Source organism: Sinohyriopsis cumingii, chromosome 4 (assembly GCF_028554795.1).
Source record: "Sinohyriopsis cumingii isolate HCF-2022 chromosome 4, ASM2855479v2, whole genome shotgun sequence".
In the NCBI taxonomy this organism is placed as follows: domain Eukaryota; kingdom Metazoa; phylum Mollusca; class Bivalvia; order Unionida; family Unionidae; genus Sinohyriopsis; species Sinohyriopsis cumingii.
Genome location: NC_142964.1, coordinates 86,394,248 through 86,417,820, shown reverse-complemented (window position 1 = coordinate 86,417,820; position 23,573 = coordinate 86,394,248). Strand labels below are relative to the sequence as shown.

Sequence of the window (23,573 nt, the reverse complement as noted above, 5' to 3'; positions counted from 1 at the left end):
AGAGTTTAAAGTTCAGTGTACAGATTTAGGTACAATATTTTTTTTTTAAATCTTGCATACTAATGGTCTATTTTCTTTACCCAGATATCTAAATACACGGACTGCTTCAGTTTTCTCTTCCTAATCCTGCATAACTAATTGTCTATTTTCTTTACCCAGAAATCTAAATACATGTACTGCTTCAGTTTTCTCTTTCTAATCTTCACTCTACATCCAATCCTTTTTTATCTATATCATGACCTAGTTAGTTACACTTCGTGTAAAGGCCACCTGTCTATAACTGCCATATATGGTAAGTCCTCAGAGTCCTCACTATATCATGGCCCAGTTAGTTACCCTCTGTGTAAAGGCCACTTGTCTAAAACTGCCATATTTGGAAAGTCATCAGAAACCTCACTATATCATGGCCTAGTTAGTTACCTTCTGTTTAAAGGCCACCTGTCTAAAACTGCCATATCTGGAAAGACACCAGAGTCCTCACTATACATATTATGGACTGTACAATTTTTCCTTAGAAGGACTTTAATATACATGTCAGACTATTACTTTCCTTAGAATGGATTATAATATACATGTCAGACTATTATTTTCCTTAGAATGAACTGTAATATACATGTCAGACTGTATTATTTTCCTTAGAATGGACTGTAATATACATGTCAGACTATTATTTTCCTTAGAATGGACTGTAATATACATGTCAGACTGTATTATTTATCTTAGAGTAGACTGTAAAATGAAAACCTACTGGTAAAAAGAAATCCTTTGGAAATTCATTTAATTACAGGAAAATAAAACTGATGCACACATGTGAATAGCAATAGCCTATATGGGGAAAAAGATTTAACATCTAGACTATGCAGAATGAAAAGATATAACTTTATATGTTATATGCACATGTTTTTCTTTATAGTACTCTAACTGGAAGTTTTTCAACAAGAGGATTTTAGAAAGGGTCTTCTAAGAACCATTGTGGAGACATCTTTCAATGTAGATGTAAAAATAGAAAGAAGAAAGAATGGAAGAAAAGACTAAATGAAGATCACATCTTTACTCTCTGACCCTTGCCTATTTTCTTGAACATAATTAAGAACATAAACCTAAGGGGGTTGGGGTTGGTCAGCACACCCTACCTGCTACTGTGTGTGTTAGTTTATTTGTATGCTGGTTCACTGCATTTTATACTTCAAAATATTACAAGAAAGTTTAATTCTAAAAGAGACAGATATATACCAGCCCCTAAAATTGTCATATAATGTTTGTGAAAAGCCTGAAAAAAAATAAAATAAAAGAGTCCCAAGTGGCCCTAACAGTGCTCATCTTACTGACATATTCCTAAAACGAAATGCATGACCAAGAAACCTGGGTCACTAGGATGCATTCTCTACAATTCCTTACAATACTGTTGGTTATATATGTCATAAAACAATAGTTTCAAGGATTCTGTTTTCGTTTCCTCATTCATGCTGCCTGTCAGAGCAGCAGCACTTAATACTGAAAAGCCTTTGTCAGGATTGTTTTCTGTCTCAGCTGGTCTAAATCTGTTCCATAGATTTTGTCAAATTGTTTGAGTGCTTGTTTTTTTAAGGGGTTGATTTTATAAAACTATTCTTAGACCACATAAAAATGACTTTCCCTAAATGCCACCTTCTAGAAAGAAATGTTCCAACAAGGTTGTATCAAAAAAGAGCAAAAACACAATTTTTCTTTAAAAGCACAATTAAGAATAATCAACCCAATCACAATTTCTGTTTCATACTACACTGGCTTCATTCATAATGGCTTAACAAAATCTCAAATGGAACGTTAACAGTTCTCTGACAGTTTTTACACAGGATTAACAAAGTTAGATTATTTATACTGTAAAACATGATCAAATAAACTCAAACATAAAATATGGAATTGTTTTTTAACGAGGGGTGGCTATCTACTAGAAGGCTGACAGACAAAAAGACAAAAAAGAAACCTGTTCAAATCTATTTTATTTGTTGATCGCAAACAGATGATATATATGTAAACTTATGTGAAACTTTCCATCAGCAGGACTGATGCTGTGCAATAAGTATTGTGTGCGTTAGGACTGACTATATATATATATATATATATATATATATATATATATATATATATATATATATACACACAGTGGAGCCTCATTAATCCAGACACATTTGTTCCCAGCGAATATGTCTGGATTAACGAGTTTTCCGGATAATTGAATCATGCACATTTTTTATTTTACGATATCATCACACCGTATATATATGTACATGTATGTGCTAGCTTTAAATGTAATGTACTGTATATTGACAGCGGCGTGGTGGGCCGACATATCTGAGAACCACATGAATACGGCATCATCGACTTGTTGATATTTGCCATGGCGAGCGCGGGTTAGGTCTGTTGATTGGGCAGGTACAGACAACTATTTGTCCTTGTTTTTTATAATGTCCGCAACTATCGATTTGCCAATGTCTAAGGAATAGTAAGCTATAATATACTGGCGTATATCTTGAATTGTAGCTTTTGGGTGATCTTCTTTGTGCTGGCAAATCTTCTTTTTTATGCTGGCCGGTATCTCTACTCGTCTGCGCTTGCTTGATGGTGTCGCCATAATATATGTAAAAAGTACAACAAATACAAACTGTTATCTCCCAGTTAAATGCGTAATGGTAAACTAATAAAATGCAGTCATTTTTATTAGTCGTATTTTACAGTTGCTAATGACTGACGTCCCCATTTTATTCGAAAATGAAGCCCTATACTGTCCACAGCTTAAAAATGGCAACTGTATTTGCACAGCAAACAATAAACTGTAATTGTTACATACAATTGGTAAACAACAAAGAGGCTTAATGACACTTTTAATTTATTTACCATATGTTATGTCAAAAAGCATGGACGATTTGATCCCAGTGTGTTTATTTAATTATTAACACCCCCGTCGGCAACTAGCTAAAACAGACATTGTTTATACAATCGCTGGTTACAATATGGTCATGCTACTTAGTTATTGATAGTGGCCATAGATTCTCAAGGGCTTCACTACTGTGTTTTATGTATTATTCTTCTGATTGTATTTTCACATACGATTTTTCGAATTTTCTTATTTTTGGACAGATTATTTCTGGATTATCGAGACAAGTTTTAATGTAATTTTACACTTTGGTCCCTGATTTTGATTTCCGGATCCAGAACGTGGATTTCTTGATTAACGGAGCAAATTAACGTTTAGGAATTCCGTTCCCGTTGAATTATGTCTGGATAGCGAGGTTTCCGGATAAACGGAGTCCGGATTAACGAGGCTCCACTGTATACATATAACAAAAGTTGGAAACAACTGCAGTAAGTTACTAGACAACCAAAAAAATCTGGTGGGCAACCATATTTTTAAAGCAAGTTGCCCAGTGACAATCATGAATTTAAACAAATTCTACCCCTACAGTGGTACTGACATCTATCACATTATATTTCATAACACTGTAAATACCAGCTTACAAAGCTCCACAATTTAAAAAAAAAAATAAGATTCTAAATCTCAAACATAGGGCATGATAGTTTTTAAAGACAGAAGAATTTTTACCTAAAACATAGGTCCTGATAGTTTCTTTCAGATTGCGCATGGACTGTTCCCGCATACTGAAAGAAGCATCCACAACAAAGATGGTGGTGCAGGCATCTTCCTGAAACTGGTGTGGTCTTAACAATGCTGAAAATAAAATAATGATGACTGAAAGTGAATCTGAGAAACATATTTAAAACCAAATCTTTGTACAATACGTATGCACTTATAAGCTGCGTCCCGCTGCAAACAACACAGACTGAAGAATGTGCCTGCAGATCAGCGTCTATGTTGCTTGTTCTACTGATTACTTCTAACAAACTGCACAGATCCAGATCTACCAGCACATTATGTGATGGCAGTACTGGGTCTGTGCAGATGGCAGTTAGACTTGCCTTATAAGTGAGTATATATATATATATATATATATATATATATATATATATATATATATATATATATATATATATATATAAGAGAGAGAGAGAGAGTTTTTACATCCTTAAGATCACCTTTTTCTTCTTCCTAAAAATCAATAGTTAGCTTGACACTGAGTTCATAAGATCCCATAACCCATTACCACATACAAACACATCTGCTTGACCTTATCTGATCTGAATGCAAGCACATTTAATGTAGGTATGTTTGGACACCCCTGCCATATTGCCATACAAGTTCCAAAGAAACCTATAATAAGCAACCTCTATTTGTATGGTCAGTCCATAGCATCACCTGACTGGAATATCCCCTATAGTAAAAGAAGACTTTCTGGAAGTTTCTGTGATATAATTGCATGTGATAGTGTATTACATGTAGTAGTAGTAGTTGTAGTAGTAGTAATAGTAGTTTTCACAGTCTGACCACAAACTGTAAATCAAATAAACTTTAATATCAATAAAGTGTCAAAAAATCATTATATTCAGTACATTTGTGACCTAACTTGTTGAAAATTAATGAAGGGCTGACTATAATCTGTATGAAGGGCTACCTATACCCAGTATGAAGGGCTACCTATACCCATTATGAAGGGCTAACTACACACTGTGCTGCATTATGAAGCATCATTGTCTTTCCTAGGCATATGCAACCTATGGCCTGCAGGCCACATCTGGCCTGTGTACAGGTTTCATCTGGTTACATTTAAATTATATGGTGTGGCACAAAAATCAATACCTGGCCCATACCAGATTCTGCAAAACTGAGAATTCTCTCTGCTTTTGGCAGTTGACAAATCTTAGGCAAGGAGTTTGATCCAAACTCCAAGTGACTCCTGGCCAATCCATATATCACATTTTTATATTAAAGCAAGTCTTGCCCAGTTCTGCCTCTGTATTCATATTAAAGCAAGTCTGACCTTGTTCTGCCTCCATATTCATATGAAAGCAAGTCTTACCCTGTTCTGCTCCGGAATATGTTATAAGCAAGCCTTGCCCAATTCTGCATCTGTATTCATATTAAACCAAATCTTACCCTGTTCTGTCTCTGTATTCATATGAAAGTAAGTCTTACCCTGTTCTGCCTCTGTATTCATATTAAAGCAAGTCTTACCCAGTTTTGCCTCTGTATTCATATGAAAGCATTTAGTCTTACCCTGTTCTGCTTCTGTATTCATATTAAAGCAAGTCTTACCCAGTTCTGCCTCTGTTTTCATATTAAAGCAAGTCTTACCCTGTTCTGCCTCCATATTCATATGAAAACAAGCCTTACCCAGTTCTGCCTCTGTATTCATATTAAAGCAAGTCTTCCCTGTTCTGCCTCTGTATTCATATTAAAGCAAGTCTTACCCTGTTCTGCCTGTATGTTCAAAAGATGATCAATCTCCTGCTGACTTACTACATGCCAGTCGACTTCAGAATCTGCAAGTAAAAATATGTTTGTGAAACTTTCATTCCAACAATACTAAAAAATACCTTCCTACTGAGGTTTACAGATTTCAGTTAATTGTTCCAAAAGTTAAAATGAAATATTCTACTTGGTTCAGAAAGTGGGAGATGGTGTTAGGGCAGAAATGGAAATGATTGGTAAATATCAAGGTAGTTGCACTTATGCAAGGCACTGGTATGGATCAGCATGATAAATTATGCAATAAAAAATGAGTGTTTTAAGTGTGAAAGGTGATTTGGAAAGGTAGAACAATTATTGCTCAAAGGGAATGATGTTAAACTTGCTGAAAAGAATTTCCAGGATTGAACAATAAGCCTGTTTCTTCCATTTTTGTGTTTTGTTTAACTGCTAAGTACTGAAACCATATATGTTATTCTTGACAACTCCAGTATAACACTAGTTCTCACTTTAAGGAACTTCATTAATACAACATGGTTCTTGTTATAAGGCAAGTATGGTCATGGATTCCAGTTCATCAACATTTTATTAAGTGGTAGTCAAATTATATGTATCATGTACTTCATATATATATATATATATATATATATATATATATATATATATATATATATATATATATATATATATATATATATGGTCTCATTTTAAACTTTTAAATTCTATGTTCTATGACTCCCACTAACAGCATCATAATGAAGGAGTATGATATCAAATTTGATAAAGAAAATATTGTCCTATATGTTTAGCATGTTCACATGGCAAGTCCACTAAAAAACAATTCATGACCTTTGACCTTGAACCTGATATCATGGATAGAAGATCAGAAACTTCACCTTAGATAATGCCAAGATATATTAATTAGATCCATAATTATTTTTAATTAAAACCCTAACTAGTTATTGATCTGGCATAAGTCACGATATTTTTCAGATATATGCAGATACTGGAGTTGATCGAAGTCCATTCCTACCTCTTTTGAGTTACAAGCTATTGTAGACAAAAACCGAAGTCCAGACCTTAGATACTTTATACTGAATGAAGACAGTTTATGGCAAAAACTGGTTCTGAAAAAATATTTGGAAAATTTGGAGGTATAACATTATTAAAATTAGGAAAAACTAAATTGAAAGAAATCTCTAAAACTGTTAAAAATATCTTTTGGCATGACATTATTTTTGCGTCATCTCAATGGAAAAATGAACCATTGACTGTTCAGGAATAATTGTCTCAAGATATTCTTAATTTAGTAACTACAGACAATTTAATTCATACACAAGGTGCAGAACAAGTGGTGCTGTATTTATTAAACACCTTTTTGATCCACAAGGATCCCTATTAAGTTTTGACGAAATAAAAGAACACAAACTAATAACTGTATGCAGTACTTTGCTCTTATCTCAAGATATCAGTGAAATGAAAAATGAAAATTGAAAGTTTTTCTGAAAGTGGGAATATTTTATATGTAATAGCTGACGAAACTTCACTCCTTAGGGTAAGAGCAAAAAATAAATTTATTGATAAAGATCTAACAAAAACCAAGATACAAAAACCTAATGGTAAATAAGAAACTTGGTCCAGGCAGTTAGGGTGTGCAATTGGTATAAATGAATGGTCCAACTCTTTTGCTTTGGCTAAATTTTGTATAAAAGACTCAAAACTGATTAGCTTTAAATTTACATTTCTACATAGGACTAGAGCAACTAACCAGTTTTTGAAAAAGATTAATTTAAGTAATAATGATAAGTCCACCTTCTGTAAATTGTGCACTTATTCTATGATTGTTCAGTTACTGAACATTTTTGGAAATTATTTGTGGAACGGATCCAAACTTGTACACCAAATTTTAAAATTACACAAAAATGTCTTTATAGGAAATAAAAACTTTAATGATCTTGTCAACTTTCTAATCTTGCTTGCAAAATATGTTATTTACAGATCACATTGTGCATCAAAAATCACAATTCAGAACTGAGTCAGGAGGATAAATTTTTGGAATAGACAAAAACTGCAATAAACCAAAATGGAAGCAAATTAAAATGGAATGAGACTGGAACAGAACCAAACAAAACCATACAGAACCAAATGAACAGTCATGTTTAATATATAGTAATATATCTTTTGTTTAAAATTTAAGTTTAAACTTGTGACAACTTGATAGTCTTTCATTTTTTTAGTAATGTACAAGATATTACTCATTTAAAACAGAGACAAGATCAAAATTAAAGAATGTATTTCATTGGGGAAACTTTCAAGTCCTTTGTCCATTTTATCTGTATTAAAAATTGATTCATGCCAAAAGTCTTTGAGAGAGCGAACAATACATTGATTTGGGTTGGTGTTATTGTATCTTGGTGAAAACCCCATGCTAATATGGTCATTGAACAAGGAGATGTAGTGATCAGGTTTTCAGGATCGTATCAATGTTGGCCATATTGAAGGTCACATCACCACCATTTTCATTTAGGACTAACTGACATCATAAGAAGTCTTCTGATGAAAATCCCATGTCAATAGGATTTTGCATTCAGAAGGAGTAGCAAAAGCAAGATTTTTGAGATGACAGCCATACTGGAATCAGATCAGTACCATTTTCAATTAGAAATTTGACCATCCAGTTAGAAGGAGTAGTGATTTAAAAAAAGATGACCACTGTGGTGGTCATACTGGAAGTGTAGATGGCATCATTTTCATTTAGGACCAAGTAGACCTTCATTCTCCATGTAGTTTAAGAGGAGTAGTGATAACAAACTTGTGCTAATGGACAGACTAATGATGGACATTCAACAATAGGCCATCCCATAAGCTCTTCTGGTCTATGACAGTAAAGCTACAAATTAGAGAAACATACAGATTTGCTTTAGATTTCTAAATATTGATTACATGAGTCAATTATGGTGGATATAGTATTTCTCCTATGGTAAACCAGGAAGGGGGGGTCACAGCATTGTAAAACTCCTGAATATGTTTTGTATTTAAAGGATTTAATGGCAAATCAGTACATACTGGCTAAACAGTGATCACGGGATGCATCCCAGAGCAAAATGGTTGCCTCCATTTGACACCTCCTGTGATGTGCTGGAGAGTGCAAAAGATTTATTCTACATCCCCAAGCAAAAAGTGGAGGATAGGCAATCAAGTTTGGGCTTGTCATCAGAGACTGATTGAGTTACTTCCTAAATAACTGCATACAACCACTGAACAAATATACACACTGTATATACATCATGCACAAACCTGGGGCTTCTCGACGATCAGGGTGCTTGAGAAGTTCCTGCTTGAGGAGATTCAATCTTGGTCTGTCTCGACGAGTATCTGTGTACAATTCAATAGTGGTTGGCTCCACCTTTTTCCCTGGAACTGGGATTGCCCTTAGTCTGACAGGTGGTAGCAAAGGCCCACCTCTTAAGGGCCTACACATTTCTTCACATGTCGCAGGACCTGACTGACTTCTATTATCATGTGACTGAGAAAGGGTCACAGCAATTGGTCCACTGTCACTAGATGGTGGTGGTTGGTTACACTGGATATCACCTACACGAGGCTGTTGAGTGATTATTCCAGTAACTGTGGAATTATGTAAAACATCACTTGAACGTTGTTCTTGTGCAGCTTGGTCAGTGCCTGATGGTGTTTGTGCAACAGCTGTCTGTAAAACTGTAGAGGTCTCTACTGGATTCTGATGCAATGTACTTGTTCTTGAACCACTCCTTGTTGTGATGACCTGTGACCCTTCTACATCACTCCTCTGCTCATTTTGTAGGGCTTGAGCCTAAAGAATATATCAACAGGTTGATAAATTATATTATCTTGCCTTCAGTAAGTGGTTTCCATTGTGATTGACTTTTTTTTATTCTTTCTATACTTTTCTCCCCCCCCCCCCAGCTCCCCGCACTTGCCTATCATTAGAATAAATGCTGAACTGCTACTGATTTGATAACCAAGTTACAAGTTAAGAAGTGATTAATTCTACAACATCATATTTGTTTACCTTTTAACCCTAGGTTAAACTCATAAAGATGCTGGGTTAGTTCAGTCAAGTCAATGGAAAAAAATGGTCTCTACTCAAATTCATCTTTTGCTGCTATTATATTAGTTTCAAATAATAAAGACAGAACCAGTAATGTGTATTGGAATGTGACTTCCCTATCCTATGTCATGTGCAATGGTGTGTGATTTTCCTATCCTATGTCATGTGTATTGGTGTGTGATTTTCCTATCCTATGTCATGTGTATTGGTGTGTGATTTTCCTATCCTATGTCATGTGTATTGGTGTGTGACTTCCCTATCCTATGTCATGTGCAATGGTGTGATTATGTATTCCACATCAAATACAATGCTGTGTGACTTCCCTATCCCATATCGTGTGCACTGGTTTGTGATTCCCTATCCTACATCATGTGCACTGGTGTGTGACTTCCCTATCCTACATCATGTGCAATGTTGTGTGATTCCTTATCCCACATCAAATGCAATGGTGTGTGATTTCCTAAACCATATCAGGTGTGTGATGTTCCTATCCTACATCATGTGCATTGGTGTGTGACTTCCTATACTATATCATGTGCAAAGATGTGTGATCCAACATACCACATCAAATGCAATGGTGTGATTCCCTATTTCACATCCTGTGCACTGGTCTGACATTCCTTATCCCACACATAATGTGCACTGGTCTGAGATTCCCTATCCCACATCATGTGCAATGGTGTGATTCACAATCCCACAATGTATGTAATGGTGTGTGAGTTCCCCATCCCACATTATGTGCAATGGTGTGATTCACAATCCCACAATGTATGTAATGGTGTGTGAGTTCCCCATCCCACATCATGTGCAATGGTGTGATTCACAATCCCACAATGCATGTAATGGTGTGTGAGTTCCCCATCCCACATCATGTGCAATGGTGTGATTCACAATCCCACAATGTATGTAATGGTGTGTGAGTTCCCCATCCCACATTATGTGGGATATGATGGATTATTTTTTACTAATTCTCATTAGTTCTAAAAATGAAAGATGACATGATCAGTATGGATATAGAAAGACAGAATATTCTCCAAAGTGTATTCTCTCATTAGAAAAAGAATAAAACATCTGAACCATGGAATTCATCATATCTCCAGCCTGTCAGGTTCTGTAGTGTTCACTTTTGTCAAACTGCCACTCAGTCCATGTCTAGCTAGATTATTAATATACCAGCATGTCAGGGTCTGTACTGTTCACTTCTGTACAACAGTAGATCGATCCATGTCTAGCCATGCCATTAATACATCAGCATGACAGGGTCTGTACTGTTCACTTTTGTACACAGTAGATCAATCCATGTCTAGCCATGCCATTAATACACCAGCGTGTCAGGGTCTGTACTGTTCACTTTTGTACAACATAAGATCAATCCAGGTCTAGCTAGATTATTAATATACTAGTGTTTGGATGAAGAGTGTCAGGCCCTTCTCAAGGAGTATGAAGCCTTTGGAGACCCAGACATAACAGCTCATCTGACTGAATCCCTGGACACTGCCAGGCACACTCACTGAAAGGAAACTACAGGGTCACTCAACTTCACAGGCTCCAGCTGAAAATGCTGGAGCCTGATTCACTGAATTGGCACTGCTCAGGAACCACCAGTACAAGTCCACCCTGTTATCAAACCAAATGCTGTTGCTAGCCACTTACTACAAATGGCAAAAGCAGCCCTGGAGAAACAGCACTGACATCAAGGACGAGATGAGTGGTGACAATACTGCCATCGGGAGTCAGATGATCTAGATCAAAATACTTCAGAGGCATTTACAACAACTGAGCTCGAAAAGGTGATATGCAACATCAAATCAGGCAGAGCAGCAGGATATGACAATATCCTGCTTAAGTTTATAAAGTATCGTGGCCTGAAGACAAAGGTATGACTTACCATTTTATACACCCAGGTTGTTAGGGAAAAGTGCACGCTGACTTTGTGGCACCAGGCAAAGATTATTGCGATCCCAAAGCATGGCATCCCCTAATGCTGTGAACTATCAGCCAATCTCCTTGCTTTCTGTCTATTCCAAGGTACTGGAGTGCCTGATTCTCCAAAGAATCAGTCCAGACTTGGAGAACATCATAACTGTTGAGCAGACATGCACCAGGCACGGCCTCAGTACTTGCAATCAAGTCCTTGCCCTGACTATGTTTGTTGAAAATGGTTTTCAGAGGAACCTTAAAACTGGAGTTGTTTTCCTTGATCTAACAGCAGCATATGATACAGTGCGTCATGCAGGGCTGTTGCTGAAAATTTTCAGAGTATTGCTGCACTGGATAGTTGAGACTATCAAACTATTCCTTCACGACAGGTGCTTCAGAGTGCACATCTGAGAATGCTGAAGCTTATCGAGACATCAAACTAATGGGCTCCCACAGGGATCTGCTCTTTTGCCAAGTCTGTTAAATGTTTATATCAGTGACCTGCCTGGAACACAGTCATGCAAGTCCATGTATGCAGAAGACATTGCTCTCGTTTACTGAGCTTGAGGAGGTACTGAACAAAGACCTGGAGGAAATGATGGACTTCTTCAAAAACCTTTGCCAACAGCCAAGCACAACAAAAACAGTCTCCAGCATCTTCCACCTTAACAATGCAACTGGAAACCATGAGCTTTGTATCCTCCTCAATGGGCAGCACATAAGATATGACCCAACATCAACATACCTTTGTGTGACTTTGGACAGATCACTGACTTTCTATAACCACTTGAAGAAAACTGCAGCAAAAGTGAGCACTCAAAACAACCTACTCTGCAAACTGGCTGGATCAACATGGGGTGCAAGTGCTCAGACAATGGAGACATCAGCACTGGCCATCTGTTATTCAACAGCTGAGTACTGCACTCCTGTCTGGGTTCAATCATCTCATACCAAGCTAACTGATGTCCAGCTCAACACAACAATGTGCATAATCTCTGAAACACTACATTCTACTCTTTTACCATGGCTGCCGGTACTCAGCAACATTCCTCCTCTACATCTCTGTAGCCAGGAAGCAACCACAAAATTGCTAAGGTTTATGCCAGTGAGAAACTTCCCCTGCACATGGATATCACCTTACATCCAGCAGTCTGTTTGACTTCAAGACATCCAATCTGGTTAGGTCTGTTGCTGGAGGATGTGACAGCTATTTCAGCATGGAGTTATGAGTGGTCTTCAACAGATGTTATAAATAACTCCCTTGTAGCTGAGCCATCTGTCTGCCTTTCTCGCTTCAACCTTACATGACATCTGTGGACCAAGATGAACCGTTTCCAGCCAGGTCAGGGTTGTTGTGCTATCAGCCTTGTCCGATGGGGTCAGGCAACTAACTCTTCTTGTAGTTGTGGTGCTCTGCAGACCATGTCATACACTGTGAACAACTGTCCACTCACAAAGTTCCCTGGTGATCTGCAGGCTCTACATCCTACTAATGATGACGCTGTTAAATGGCTGGGCATGCACTGCACACAATAAATAAATAAATAAATAATTAATACACCAGTGGGTCAGGGTCTGTACTGTTCACTTTGTACAACAGTAGATCAATCCATGCCATTAATATACCAGCATGTCAGAGTCCATACCATTCACTTCTGCACAACTGTGGACCAATCCAGAACGAGTTATATTATTAATACACCAGCATGTCAGCATCTGCACTGATCACTTCAAACAACTGTGGACTAATCCAGGTCTAGCTAGGTTATGAATACTCCAGCTTGTCAGTCTGTACATTTCACTTTTGTACAAGAGCAGATCAGTCCTGGTCTAGCTAAGTTATTAATGCATACTGGTATGTCAGTGTGTTTACATTCACTTTTAGACAGAATCTGATCAATCCATGACTAGTTGGACTACTAATACACCAGCTTATCAGAGTCTCTAATGTTCACTTTTGTACAACAGCTGATAAATCCAGGTCTGGCTGAGTTATTCCCAACTGTATCCATGATATATGCAGGTATAATCACATGTATGCTTGGCTGTACAAGTACAGTTTTTGCACATTTGTCCATGACAGTGACTTGTCCTAACAAATTTCTTACTCACCCCATTATTGTCCTGCATAAGAAAATGGTACAACAAAGTTATCCAGTTCTGAAACTGCTCCAGTATAGTATCTCTGCCTTGTTATTGGCAATATTAGCAAAACAAGATTGCAAAATAAAACCAGTGTAATGAAAGTTAGTAAGAATAGGAAGAACAAATTTTATCAATCATTGTAATTAAGGTTCATCATTTACTACCTATAGTTCAAGCTGAATTACCAAAATCACCTGAGACACAAGTGGCATCTGAAATGTACTGGTCAGAATCTTTGTACAGTATTTTACATAATGTTTCTCTTTACACAGTAGAAATAAACTATTTCAAAAATAAGCAAATTATTCTCATGCATAACTTTGTCTGTAACCATTAAATTTTCTCACATTTTTCACTCTTACAACTTGAGACTATGTTCATGTCCTCTTTTGATGTTCTTCCAATCAGAAATTTATCTACAAACAATTGATCATAAGTCTGATCAAGAGCATCTGATATGAAACAAAACACATACCAGACTTATGATGTTGTAAACATCAACTGAGTAAACTTTGCTCTGGGACAACTGTATCACAAGGAGACAAAAATAACCTAAACAATTATCACGTTTGAGAAGCAAACCCAACACACGTTACTCCGCATTTTGACTGGTTTTCCAGACCATTCTGAAAAACATGTCTGCTTAGAAGGGAACACAGGACAACCAATCCATGTTAGTGATTTTGCTGTTTTAAGTGTGCAAAAGAAGTCTCTATCCTTTATAAATTCTCCTTTGCCCTTCTTTAAGCAAGGGATAAGTAAACAAGCTTTCATTATTAGTAGTGAGTCACTTTATCATTTTTAAACTGGCACAAGTTTGATTTTTTACGTTAATAAAATGACATGCAATAGTCTCGGACTAAATTCTTCCTGTAAAGCACACACCCTATTGATACACTGGACAATCATTCAAGACATATTCTTGTGGAAATTAAAAATGTCCAAATTTCCATATCTGAAACCTCAAGTTAAACTACATCTTCACAAAGCACCTCAAATGATACAAGTGCTACAAGACATGGATCAAATGGTCTGCAGATAAAAAATATCTTTTTTTTCAAGTTAAGTAATATAGACTCCTTGAATAATTAAACATCTATATGCCCACATTTAAAATAAACTTCAACCATAACTAACGTAGATCTGTTTCTTTGTGAATCAGTTTATATTTTTCTCACAAGAACATTGGCACAATACATTACACAAATGAGTACCTTGAAAAGTACTCATTTTGATGTTAAATGTTTTACAAATGTGATGCAATGGTCCTTCTACTAAAATTATGTGAGCTACATGATATATATATTTATCAAGAATGAATCAAACACAAATCTAGTATATTACATAACTTACTCCATTCCTAGTCCCATCAACTGTTACAGAATGACCTCTCCCTGTGGTATTTTGTAAGGCTGGATTATCTGCCCTTTGTCCCTGGATCTGGTTGCTCTGATTGCTATCCCTTAGATGTTTTAGAACTTCTTCCTTTGCATTAAAGGTCACAGTTTGAAAGTTCTTTTTAGTCCCATCATCTTGGGCCATATCAAGTCTATCTTTAGGTAAGACTTGTTTCTCTGCGAGGGGAAAATTATTTCCACCCCTTCTCCGAAGCCAAGCTTCAAACTGCAGATTTAAATTTACTGTATCCTGTGTCTTATCTGTGGACATGACAGTGGCAACAGTTCAAGATGCTGACCCACATCAACATTGTCTGCAATGGTCACTCCTGTACACTAAAAAATAAAATAAATTACAATATGTACTCATAAGTAAAACTCTCTCAACTGAGACCAGTGTAGAGTTGGATCTACCATCAAACAATGCAATGGCAGATCAAAGTTTGCTTCAAATTATAATTTGACCGCTCCGGTGGCCTAGTGGTTAGAGTGTCCGCCTCGGATGTGGGAGGTCGTGGGTTCAATCCCCGGCCAAGTCATACCAAAGACTTACAAAAATGGTACTAACAGCTGCCTCGCTTGGCGCTCAAAATTAAGAGGTTAGTGTTAGGACTGGTCGGCCTGGTGTCAGGATAATGTGAATGGGTGGGACATCATGCTACATGTCTGTGGCATGATGCCCCAGTGCTAGACATCACTATAAACTGCCACACTGCAGACATCGTAGCGATATGACTGAAAAATTGTTAAAGCTACGTTAAAAAAAAAATCAAAATCAAATCAAAATCAAATCAAATTATAATTTGAACAAATAACATAAATTCTGACTTGATGGCACTTTAAGTGATGACAGGTCTAGATCCATGATGTGACCATTCAGTATATTCAAGATCCTAAGATGATCAATCTTGTTCAATTAAAATGTATGACTCTTATTCAGCCTGACTGCAACAACAATTGTAAACAACGGGCCACAAATTCAAATAAACACAGAAACCCTCAGCATCAGAGCAGCTGAGTGATATCGAGGACTGATGCCAAGGAAATGGGAGACAACTGCCTTGCAAAGTTGCCATCACACCCAAGCCAGCCAGGTCTCTACAGGAATGTAACCACTGCCCATTGGTTTTGAGTCTATTAGTCAATTACTAAGCCACCACACAAAGTAAGGAAATATTTACTGTCTATAAGTCAATGACTAAGCCACCACATTGAGTAAGGAAATATTACTGTCTATAAGTCAGTGAATAAGCCACCACATAGAGTAAGGAAATATTTACTGTAATATACTAGTCATTAAGTTGCATCGACATATAAAGTTTTATCACTGTAAGAAAAGAAAATTAATTAGTCTACAATTAACAGGGTTAAAGATACAAAGAACATACCAAACAAATGGCTGGAAATACAAATTTCACTCATGTATAAAAAATTTGTCACTGTGATCCTGTTTAGTATGTTTGCATTAATCCCCTTAAGATGCAGGCATATAAACATTTTCTTGAGTGTATGTGAAATAGGGTAAAAGATACTGAGGATGGAAACAGCAGATAACTGAAAATACAAAGTCACTCAAGCACAAATGTAGGTCAGAGTGACCTAGTTTTGGTATGGATGAGTTACTCTCACTGAGATACATCAGAATAATAATTTCCATGTGAAGGTAAAATAGGAAACAATGAGTAAACAATACAAAAGGTCACCAGAGCATGAAAAATAGGTCAGTGTCCTAATTTGGGCATATTGTGTTACTCTCCTTGAGATGCATCCAAATACTAATTTTCACAAGCACAGATGAAAAAGGGTCTAAGAGAGTGAGGATGTAATGAAAGAGTGGCTGGAAATAAGAAAGCTCACTAATGCAGAAAAATAGGTCACAGTAACCTAATTTTGGTAAGATAAAGTTTCTTTCTTGGAGGCACATCTACATACCAATTTTCATTACTAACAGTTAAATAAGGTCTAAGATAGTGCGCAAGCATCTGAAAATGCACATGTTAAAAATTGGTCAATGACCTAAGTTCAGTATGGTAGATTTACTCTTGCTCAGTTGCATTCACAAGTCAATTTTCATTAATGAATTAGAACCAATAATAATAATAAAGACTTTAATGGAGGAGGGTGACACTATTAGTTCCATGGAACTAATCTTCCTTGTGGTTTTCTCTTATATAAAAATTTACATACAAAGTACATATACAAAAATAAATTTGTAAAAGGACATTGATAAGTTACATTTATATAATAACATAATAAACAGAAAATGTTGTAAGAACATGCTCTAGCTAGGTACATTGTGCATATACAGTACTAAGATAGACAACAATGAGGAAAGTTTGAGAACAACAATGAGGAAAGTTTGAGAATTTATACTTTTAAGTTGTAATGTAGTTGTCAAATCAAGCAGGTTCCACTTTTCATCAATTGAATCTGATTATAATCAAATGCATTTCTATTTGTACTTTCTCTAATTTTCCTTTGCCATTCTGTTTCAAATAAGTGGCACAGAATATCGAAAACATTTTTTAAAGAGTTCTTTATATGGTTTGGATGGAAAGGTTGTTAGTTGAAATTAATCTTAAATTGGGATTGTAGCCTTATAACATTCTAGTTCTAAATAGTTTCTTGAGATATAATGGGGAAATGTTGTTTGAAACTTTGTGGGCAAGTCTAGTCTTCTAAAAAATATTCATTCACTTATTGTAAACATTTTAATGTCATTCATTATGTTTTCATAATTATCTAGGATGAGTCTGCAAACTCTATCTTTTTTGCAAGTGAAATATTTTGCAAAACATTCTTGTCAGAAATTTTTCCCAAAGTAACATTACATCAGTCTAGCTATGGCTGCATATAACTTTTATAGTATATTAACCTAAGCTGATAGACAAGGTCTTATCTTGCTTAATAAACACAGACATGTTCATTCAGTTGCAATTATTTGTCAACCATCACCCCTGGGATTTTGTCTTGGATAACCTCTTGTAGACTAATATCTTTCAACTTAAGATTCAAAATGTTTATTTTTATTATGCTATCTTTTATTGGCACATAATCATTAACAATTTAACACTTTAGTCTTGTCTGTATTTACTTTCATGCCATTTTCCTTCCACCAGGAATCTAAGTACGGTTCTCTGAAGAGAGTTCTGGTTTGATTTTTAGCTGCTTGAAATCTGACAGAGTTGTGTCATCTGCATATAGGTTGGCAGATGAAATAACAGTTACCTATTTTCAGTGGCAGATTATATATGAAAATGAGAAAGAGGAATTGGCCCAGGATTGATCCCTGTAGTCAAAAGTAATTGGTTCTTCTTTAGAAAAACTGCCCTTTATCTTGACACACAACTTTCTCATTGTTAGATAAGTTGTAAACCAATCCATCATGAATTGTCTCATTGATAAATGTTCAACTAATTGGTAAGAATGTCAAAATCAACATAGTCAACAGCTTTTCTAAGATCAACAAGCATGGATCAATTGTCCTTGTTCCAAGGAAGTAATCCATCTACAGTGAATCTGCCATGCAGACCACAGCTGTCAAAGAGGAGTGACTTCTGACTGCTTTAAGTAATATAAAATATAGGCTGACAGATATATCTAGAGTTTGTTATGAACATTGTTTTTAAGTAGTATGGACAGAGTTGGTAGGATAGATATGGGTCTATAGTTACTGACATCTTCTCATCTATCAGACTTGTGAATGGAGGTAACCTTTGCCCATTTCCATGTCTGGGAAGTGGATATGTTTATGTTATATACGTATTCTGTGCTATCCAATGTTATATTTGCAGCAGGCTTCAAGAAACATGGTCCAGTATTATGTAGGCCTGTTGGATACATTTTCATAACAGTTTGCAAAATTTTAAAAATGTTTTCATTTGGTATTGCTGAGATAAAAATAAGTTTATGTGCTGGAATTTTTTCTAAAGGAAAATTTCTTTGTTTATTGGGATTGGAGTTTACAATGATTCCTTAATTCTGGAAGCTATCCTGACAAAGAATTAATCACTTTCTGAATACACATCATATGAATTCACTATCTGAATACACATCATATGACTTCACTATCTGAATACACATCATATGAATTCACTATCTTAATACACATCATATGAATTCACTATCTGAATACACATCATACGACTTCACTATCTGAATACACATTCTCATACATAATCTAGCCTTCCTGATCATCTTGTTGGATGACCTTGGATGACCTTGTGAAACGTTTACCTGTACCTAGTTTGTTAAAAACTTTCCACATAGAATTCTTATTGCAATTATTTTCACAAACTGACTGATAGTAATTCATCTTTGTCCAATTCATAATTTTAGTAACTTTATTTCTCATGCTTTGTAATGTGCTTGTTCATCAAAAGATCTGATATAATTGTGAGTAATAGTTGAAGTTTGTTTCTCCTTTCAAGACACCTAATTTCCCTCCATCATACAAGCATTTTTCCTCTGGTTAACAATAAACATATGTTTTATTTATTTAATCACATCATTACTATGTTATTTTGGTTCATAAACTCATCAGATATTTTCTTTACTTTACAAACATGATAATAACAATCACAAATGATGTTTTGACATCATTTAAAGCAAATCATGAGCAAATGAATAAAAATATAATTAAAAGTCAGTAAACTATACTTGTTAGGTATGTTTAATTAGCAGTTTTTTCATGTAGTGATCCAGCTTTAAAAAAAGGAGGGGGACTATGCCACAAACCCAAAGATGACTTTGTTGTATCATTTCACAATACATTTCACAATAGTTGTTTAAGGATTTACATCTATCGTATATAAGTAAAGAGTAAAAATTATTACCATTCCAGCTTGAAAATCCAAAAAGACAGAAAGCATAACCATTTAAACTCGCCCTGGAAAGCAAATTTCTTTTTCATTTAAATTTATGCTATCACCTTTTATCACTAACTGCCATATTACCTGACACATGATCCCATGACCAACTTAGATCTGATGTGAAATGAATAATTAATGAGAGGCTGTGCACAGACTTGGTGAGTACAATATGAAATATAGCGCTGATGATATTAAAAACAAAAAGACCCATGGTCATTAATATTACATCAGCTGCTATGATACTTGGAGATAAAATAAATACACCATGAACAAGAATCATTTTTTTTTTGTGTAATGTGAATGCATATTATGATATTGTACAACTTTTCCAAGTTTGTCATCAAAAAAAGCAAACACTGCAGCCATAGTACCAAATTTTAATCTTCAAAAATTAATCATACTGGTGTATTTAGTTCTGTATTAAATATATTGGAGGTAAATTGTTGTTCTTAAGACCATCCCTTCCACCTTTGATACATATAATAAATATAACAAGAACATAAATAGAATAATGTTTCAGAACACACAAGAGTAATATTTCTATTTTTGTCCTGGATCTGTTACTTCAGCTGCGAAATACAATCCGTATTAGAGCTAGTCTACTTTAACATACAAAGCAAATACATACTGAATGAAAAATAGAACAAAATCTGAAAATATATATGAACAAAATGCATATTTCACAAGAATATTTTAATGGTAAATAAATCATTTCAGTAGAAAACTAAATCGGTGCCTACGCACCTAAAAGAAAACAAAAAATATTTGATGGGGATTGGGCACTTATAAAAGTGGTTGTGCTAGCTACTTATTTCTATATGATACATTACAATTAAAAGTAGATCTTTTTCTCAAGTCATCATGTAAAATGGGGTGATAGGAGTTAGAACTACTAGTAGACTATGTTTGTTTCCAAGATAAATGTTACACATGACTTCATAATTATTATTGACATGTATAAACCTAACATGTTATCATTTAATGTGTACAAAGTATTCAGTCCATCATATAAAACAGAAGCTGTCAACTTACTCTTTGTCTGGATTACTATTAAAAAATTCATTTCTGTCCACATTGCTAGCTTTGCTTTGATTTATGTTCCATATGATTATACTTGTTTTAATACAATTTGATAACAATTTGAATATTGAATGTAAATTTTCATTGTCAAATTAATTTTAAAATATCATCGTAACATTAAGAATCTCAAAAAAGGCCTCTTCGGAAACAAAAGTGTCTTTACTGTAAGAGGTGCTCTGGCTTTGACAACCTTTATATGAAATTTCTGACGGGAACACTGTCGTGTGATAGGCATAACGAGTTTTACATCTAAACTTACTTTGAATGCAATTGTCATGTGATAGGCATAACGAGTTTTACATCTAAACTTACTTTGAATGCAATTGTTATGTGATAAGCATAACGAGTTTTACATCTAAACTTACTTTGAATGCAATTGTCATGTGATAGGCATAACGAGTTTTACATCTAAACTTACTTTGAATGCAATTGTCATGTGATAGGCATAACGAGTTTTACATCTAAACTTACTTTGAATGCAATTGTCATGTGATTGGCATAACGAGTTTTACATCTATACTTACTCTGAATGCAATTGTCATGTGATAGGCATAATGAGTTTTACATCTATACTTACTTTGAATGCAATTGTCATGTGATAAGCATAACGAGTTTTACATCTATACTTTCTTTGAATGCAATTGTCATGTGATAGGCATAACGAGTTTTACATCTATACTTACTTTGAATGCAATTGTCATGTGATAAGCATAACGAGTTTTACATCTATACTTTCTTTGAATGCAATTGTGAAACCCTGCTGAATAGTTTAAATTCACTGCTTGACAAGATTAGATATTATTAAACTTGAATTTCAACTGTGAAATGAGTACTGAACTAAGATTTCAAATAATTCGGTTGATCGCAATTTGTTTTTCTTCCTTACGTATCGGACTCTACACGGCTTGGTTTTCTACTTACTATTCGGAATACGTCCGTAATTTTTATATTTCTTCCCCGTTATATAGGAGTGCTTTGCAACACTGTATATTAAATCAGGAACTTGTTTTATAGAAAAAGAAAATGGTGCGTATATTGTTCACCATGCTGAGATATCTCAATCGTGTCGCTTTGGATCTTTATTTAACTGTGGATCTTACTACATTTATCCATACATCCATACATCGGCTCTTACTAAATAATTTCCGTATTACAAACATTCATGTATATACGTTTGATTACCGTAATTAAATCAACTCCCCATTTGATCATCTGTCATATAGACTCGTGTATCAAAGTGAAACTAGGGGCATGTTCGTTTGGGAATCAGCACAGTCGGAACATACATAGATAATCCTAATCGAACAATGAGTCATTTCTGGCACGGAACGGACTGTTCCGGGCGAATAGATGGACATAGTACACAATTAATTTTACTACATGTTCTCTACATTTGTTTCTCAGTACTGACCTTTCCACTGTGTGACAATCAATGCAAATCATATGTTAATCTAAAATACCTTCAAAGATGACTTCACGGTGAAGTTCTTGTCAAAGGTTGACCTGCTCTTTTTTTAGATGATTGACTGTCAACATAACAGCATGTAAACAGAACACAGATTTCACTCCTGGATCATCATCAAGGCCTTATTACTCACTGTGCACTGTCGCCAAAATACATACAGACAAGAACACCTTGAGCTCATATTATCAAGAATAAACAGTTACCTTTGAATCCCTACCAAAAATGCATAAATAAAACTCTTCTATCACCACCAAAATCAGAGAGGAAAAAATGTTCTAAAAATAGACTAGAACTACATTCGTAGGGTACTGAACTGGAAGTATTAATTGTGATGTAATTCCAGATGGCTTGCATAGAATAAAAATGGTGTCACGCCTACTTCAAGTCGATAACGCAGCGTTTTCGGTAAATTTGGCAATAATGTGGAGACTTTAAGGAAATATTAAATAAAAATTGCATACTGCACACAGTGCCATGCCAAATATGGAGAAAGATACGTATCTATTGACATGATGCTTTGGGAATTAGTACAGTCGGAAAAAGTCTGAGTTTCCTTTTATCTTTTCCACCGTATTTTAGATATTCTGATATTCATGTTGGGGTGAAGGGTCAGAGCGTATCGCCTATTAAAAAAAAAGTTCGAATTCACCGACACCGCATACGGTACCGATGTACTACCTTGCAACTTTACTACCTGCTACCTAGCAAATTTAAAAATGGTTACATGAAGCCCTACCGGCATAAAATTGATAGGAAAGTGATTTATTTTCTCAGAAGTATACCATTAGCTATTTTATGTTATGTACCAAAGTTCTACCTTATGTAGAACTGTCACAATATCTAAAATAGGGTGTGAAGGGTTAGAGGAAACTCAATTTAAGTCGGAATATTTAGAATCCCAATCGAATAACAAAATGGTACGTGCATCGAATAGAAAGAAGTATGAAAGTAACAATTTGAAATAGCAATGACAAATCGAACATGCCCATATGCCTAAGGGGGCGCTCACCAGTTGTTATGCACTATTTGAGAGAGTGATGTATGTAAGGTGATGTTATTTTGCATTTAAAACATGCACAGTTGAGAGAATGTTGGCATACCTCTATTCTACATTAATATAATGTGGATGACATTTCTTTGGAAATTTTATTTTTGGAAATTGTACATGATATAAGCACACTGCTAACTAAAGTGACTCCTCCCTTGTGCTAAAAAAAATCAGCCTGAATTAGCCGCTCGACGCGAGCTTGATGTTGAGAAA

General features: G+C 35.4%; 1 protein-coding gene across 3 annotated transcripts in view; it reads right to left on the bottom strand.

The window, feature by feature from the left end:
• Positions 1-22,388, bottom strand: part of LOC149801596 (uncharacterized) — an 85,101-nt gene extending 62,713 nt beyond the window's left edge. For 2 of the 3 annotated variants that reach the window (XM_089955849.1, XM_089955851.1), the window contains exons 1-5: positions 22,030-22,112; positions 14,853-15,232; positions 8,642-9,176; positions 5,347-5,418; positions 3,584-3,709 (exon numbers count right to left, since the gene is read on the bottom strand). In XM_089955849.1, coding sequence (XP_089811975.1) covers positions 3,584-3,709; positions 5,347-5,418; positions 8,642-9,176; positions 14,853-15,167 — 1,048 coding nt within the window. In that variant the 5' untranslated portion in view covers positions 15,168-15,232; positions 22,030-22,112. Of the gene's footprint in view, positions 1-3,583; positions 3,710-5,346; positions 5,419-8,641; positions 9,177-14,852; positions 15,233-22,029; positions 22,113-22,307 lie in introns of those variants that run through there. The other variant, XM_089955850.1, reaches the window with a different exon arrangement.
• Between the last annotated feature and the right edge of the window lie 1,185 nt (positions 22,389-23,573).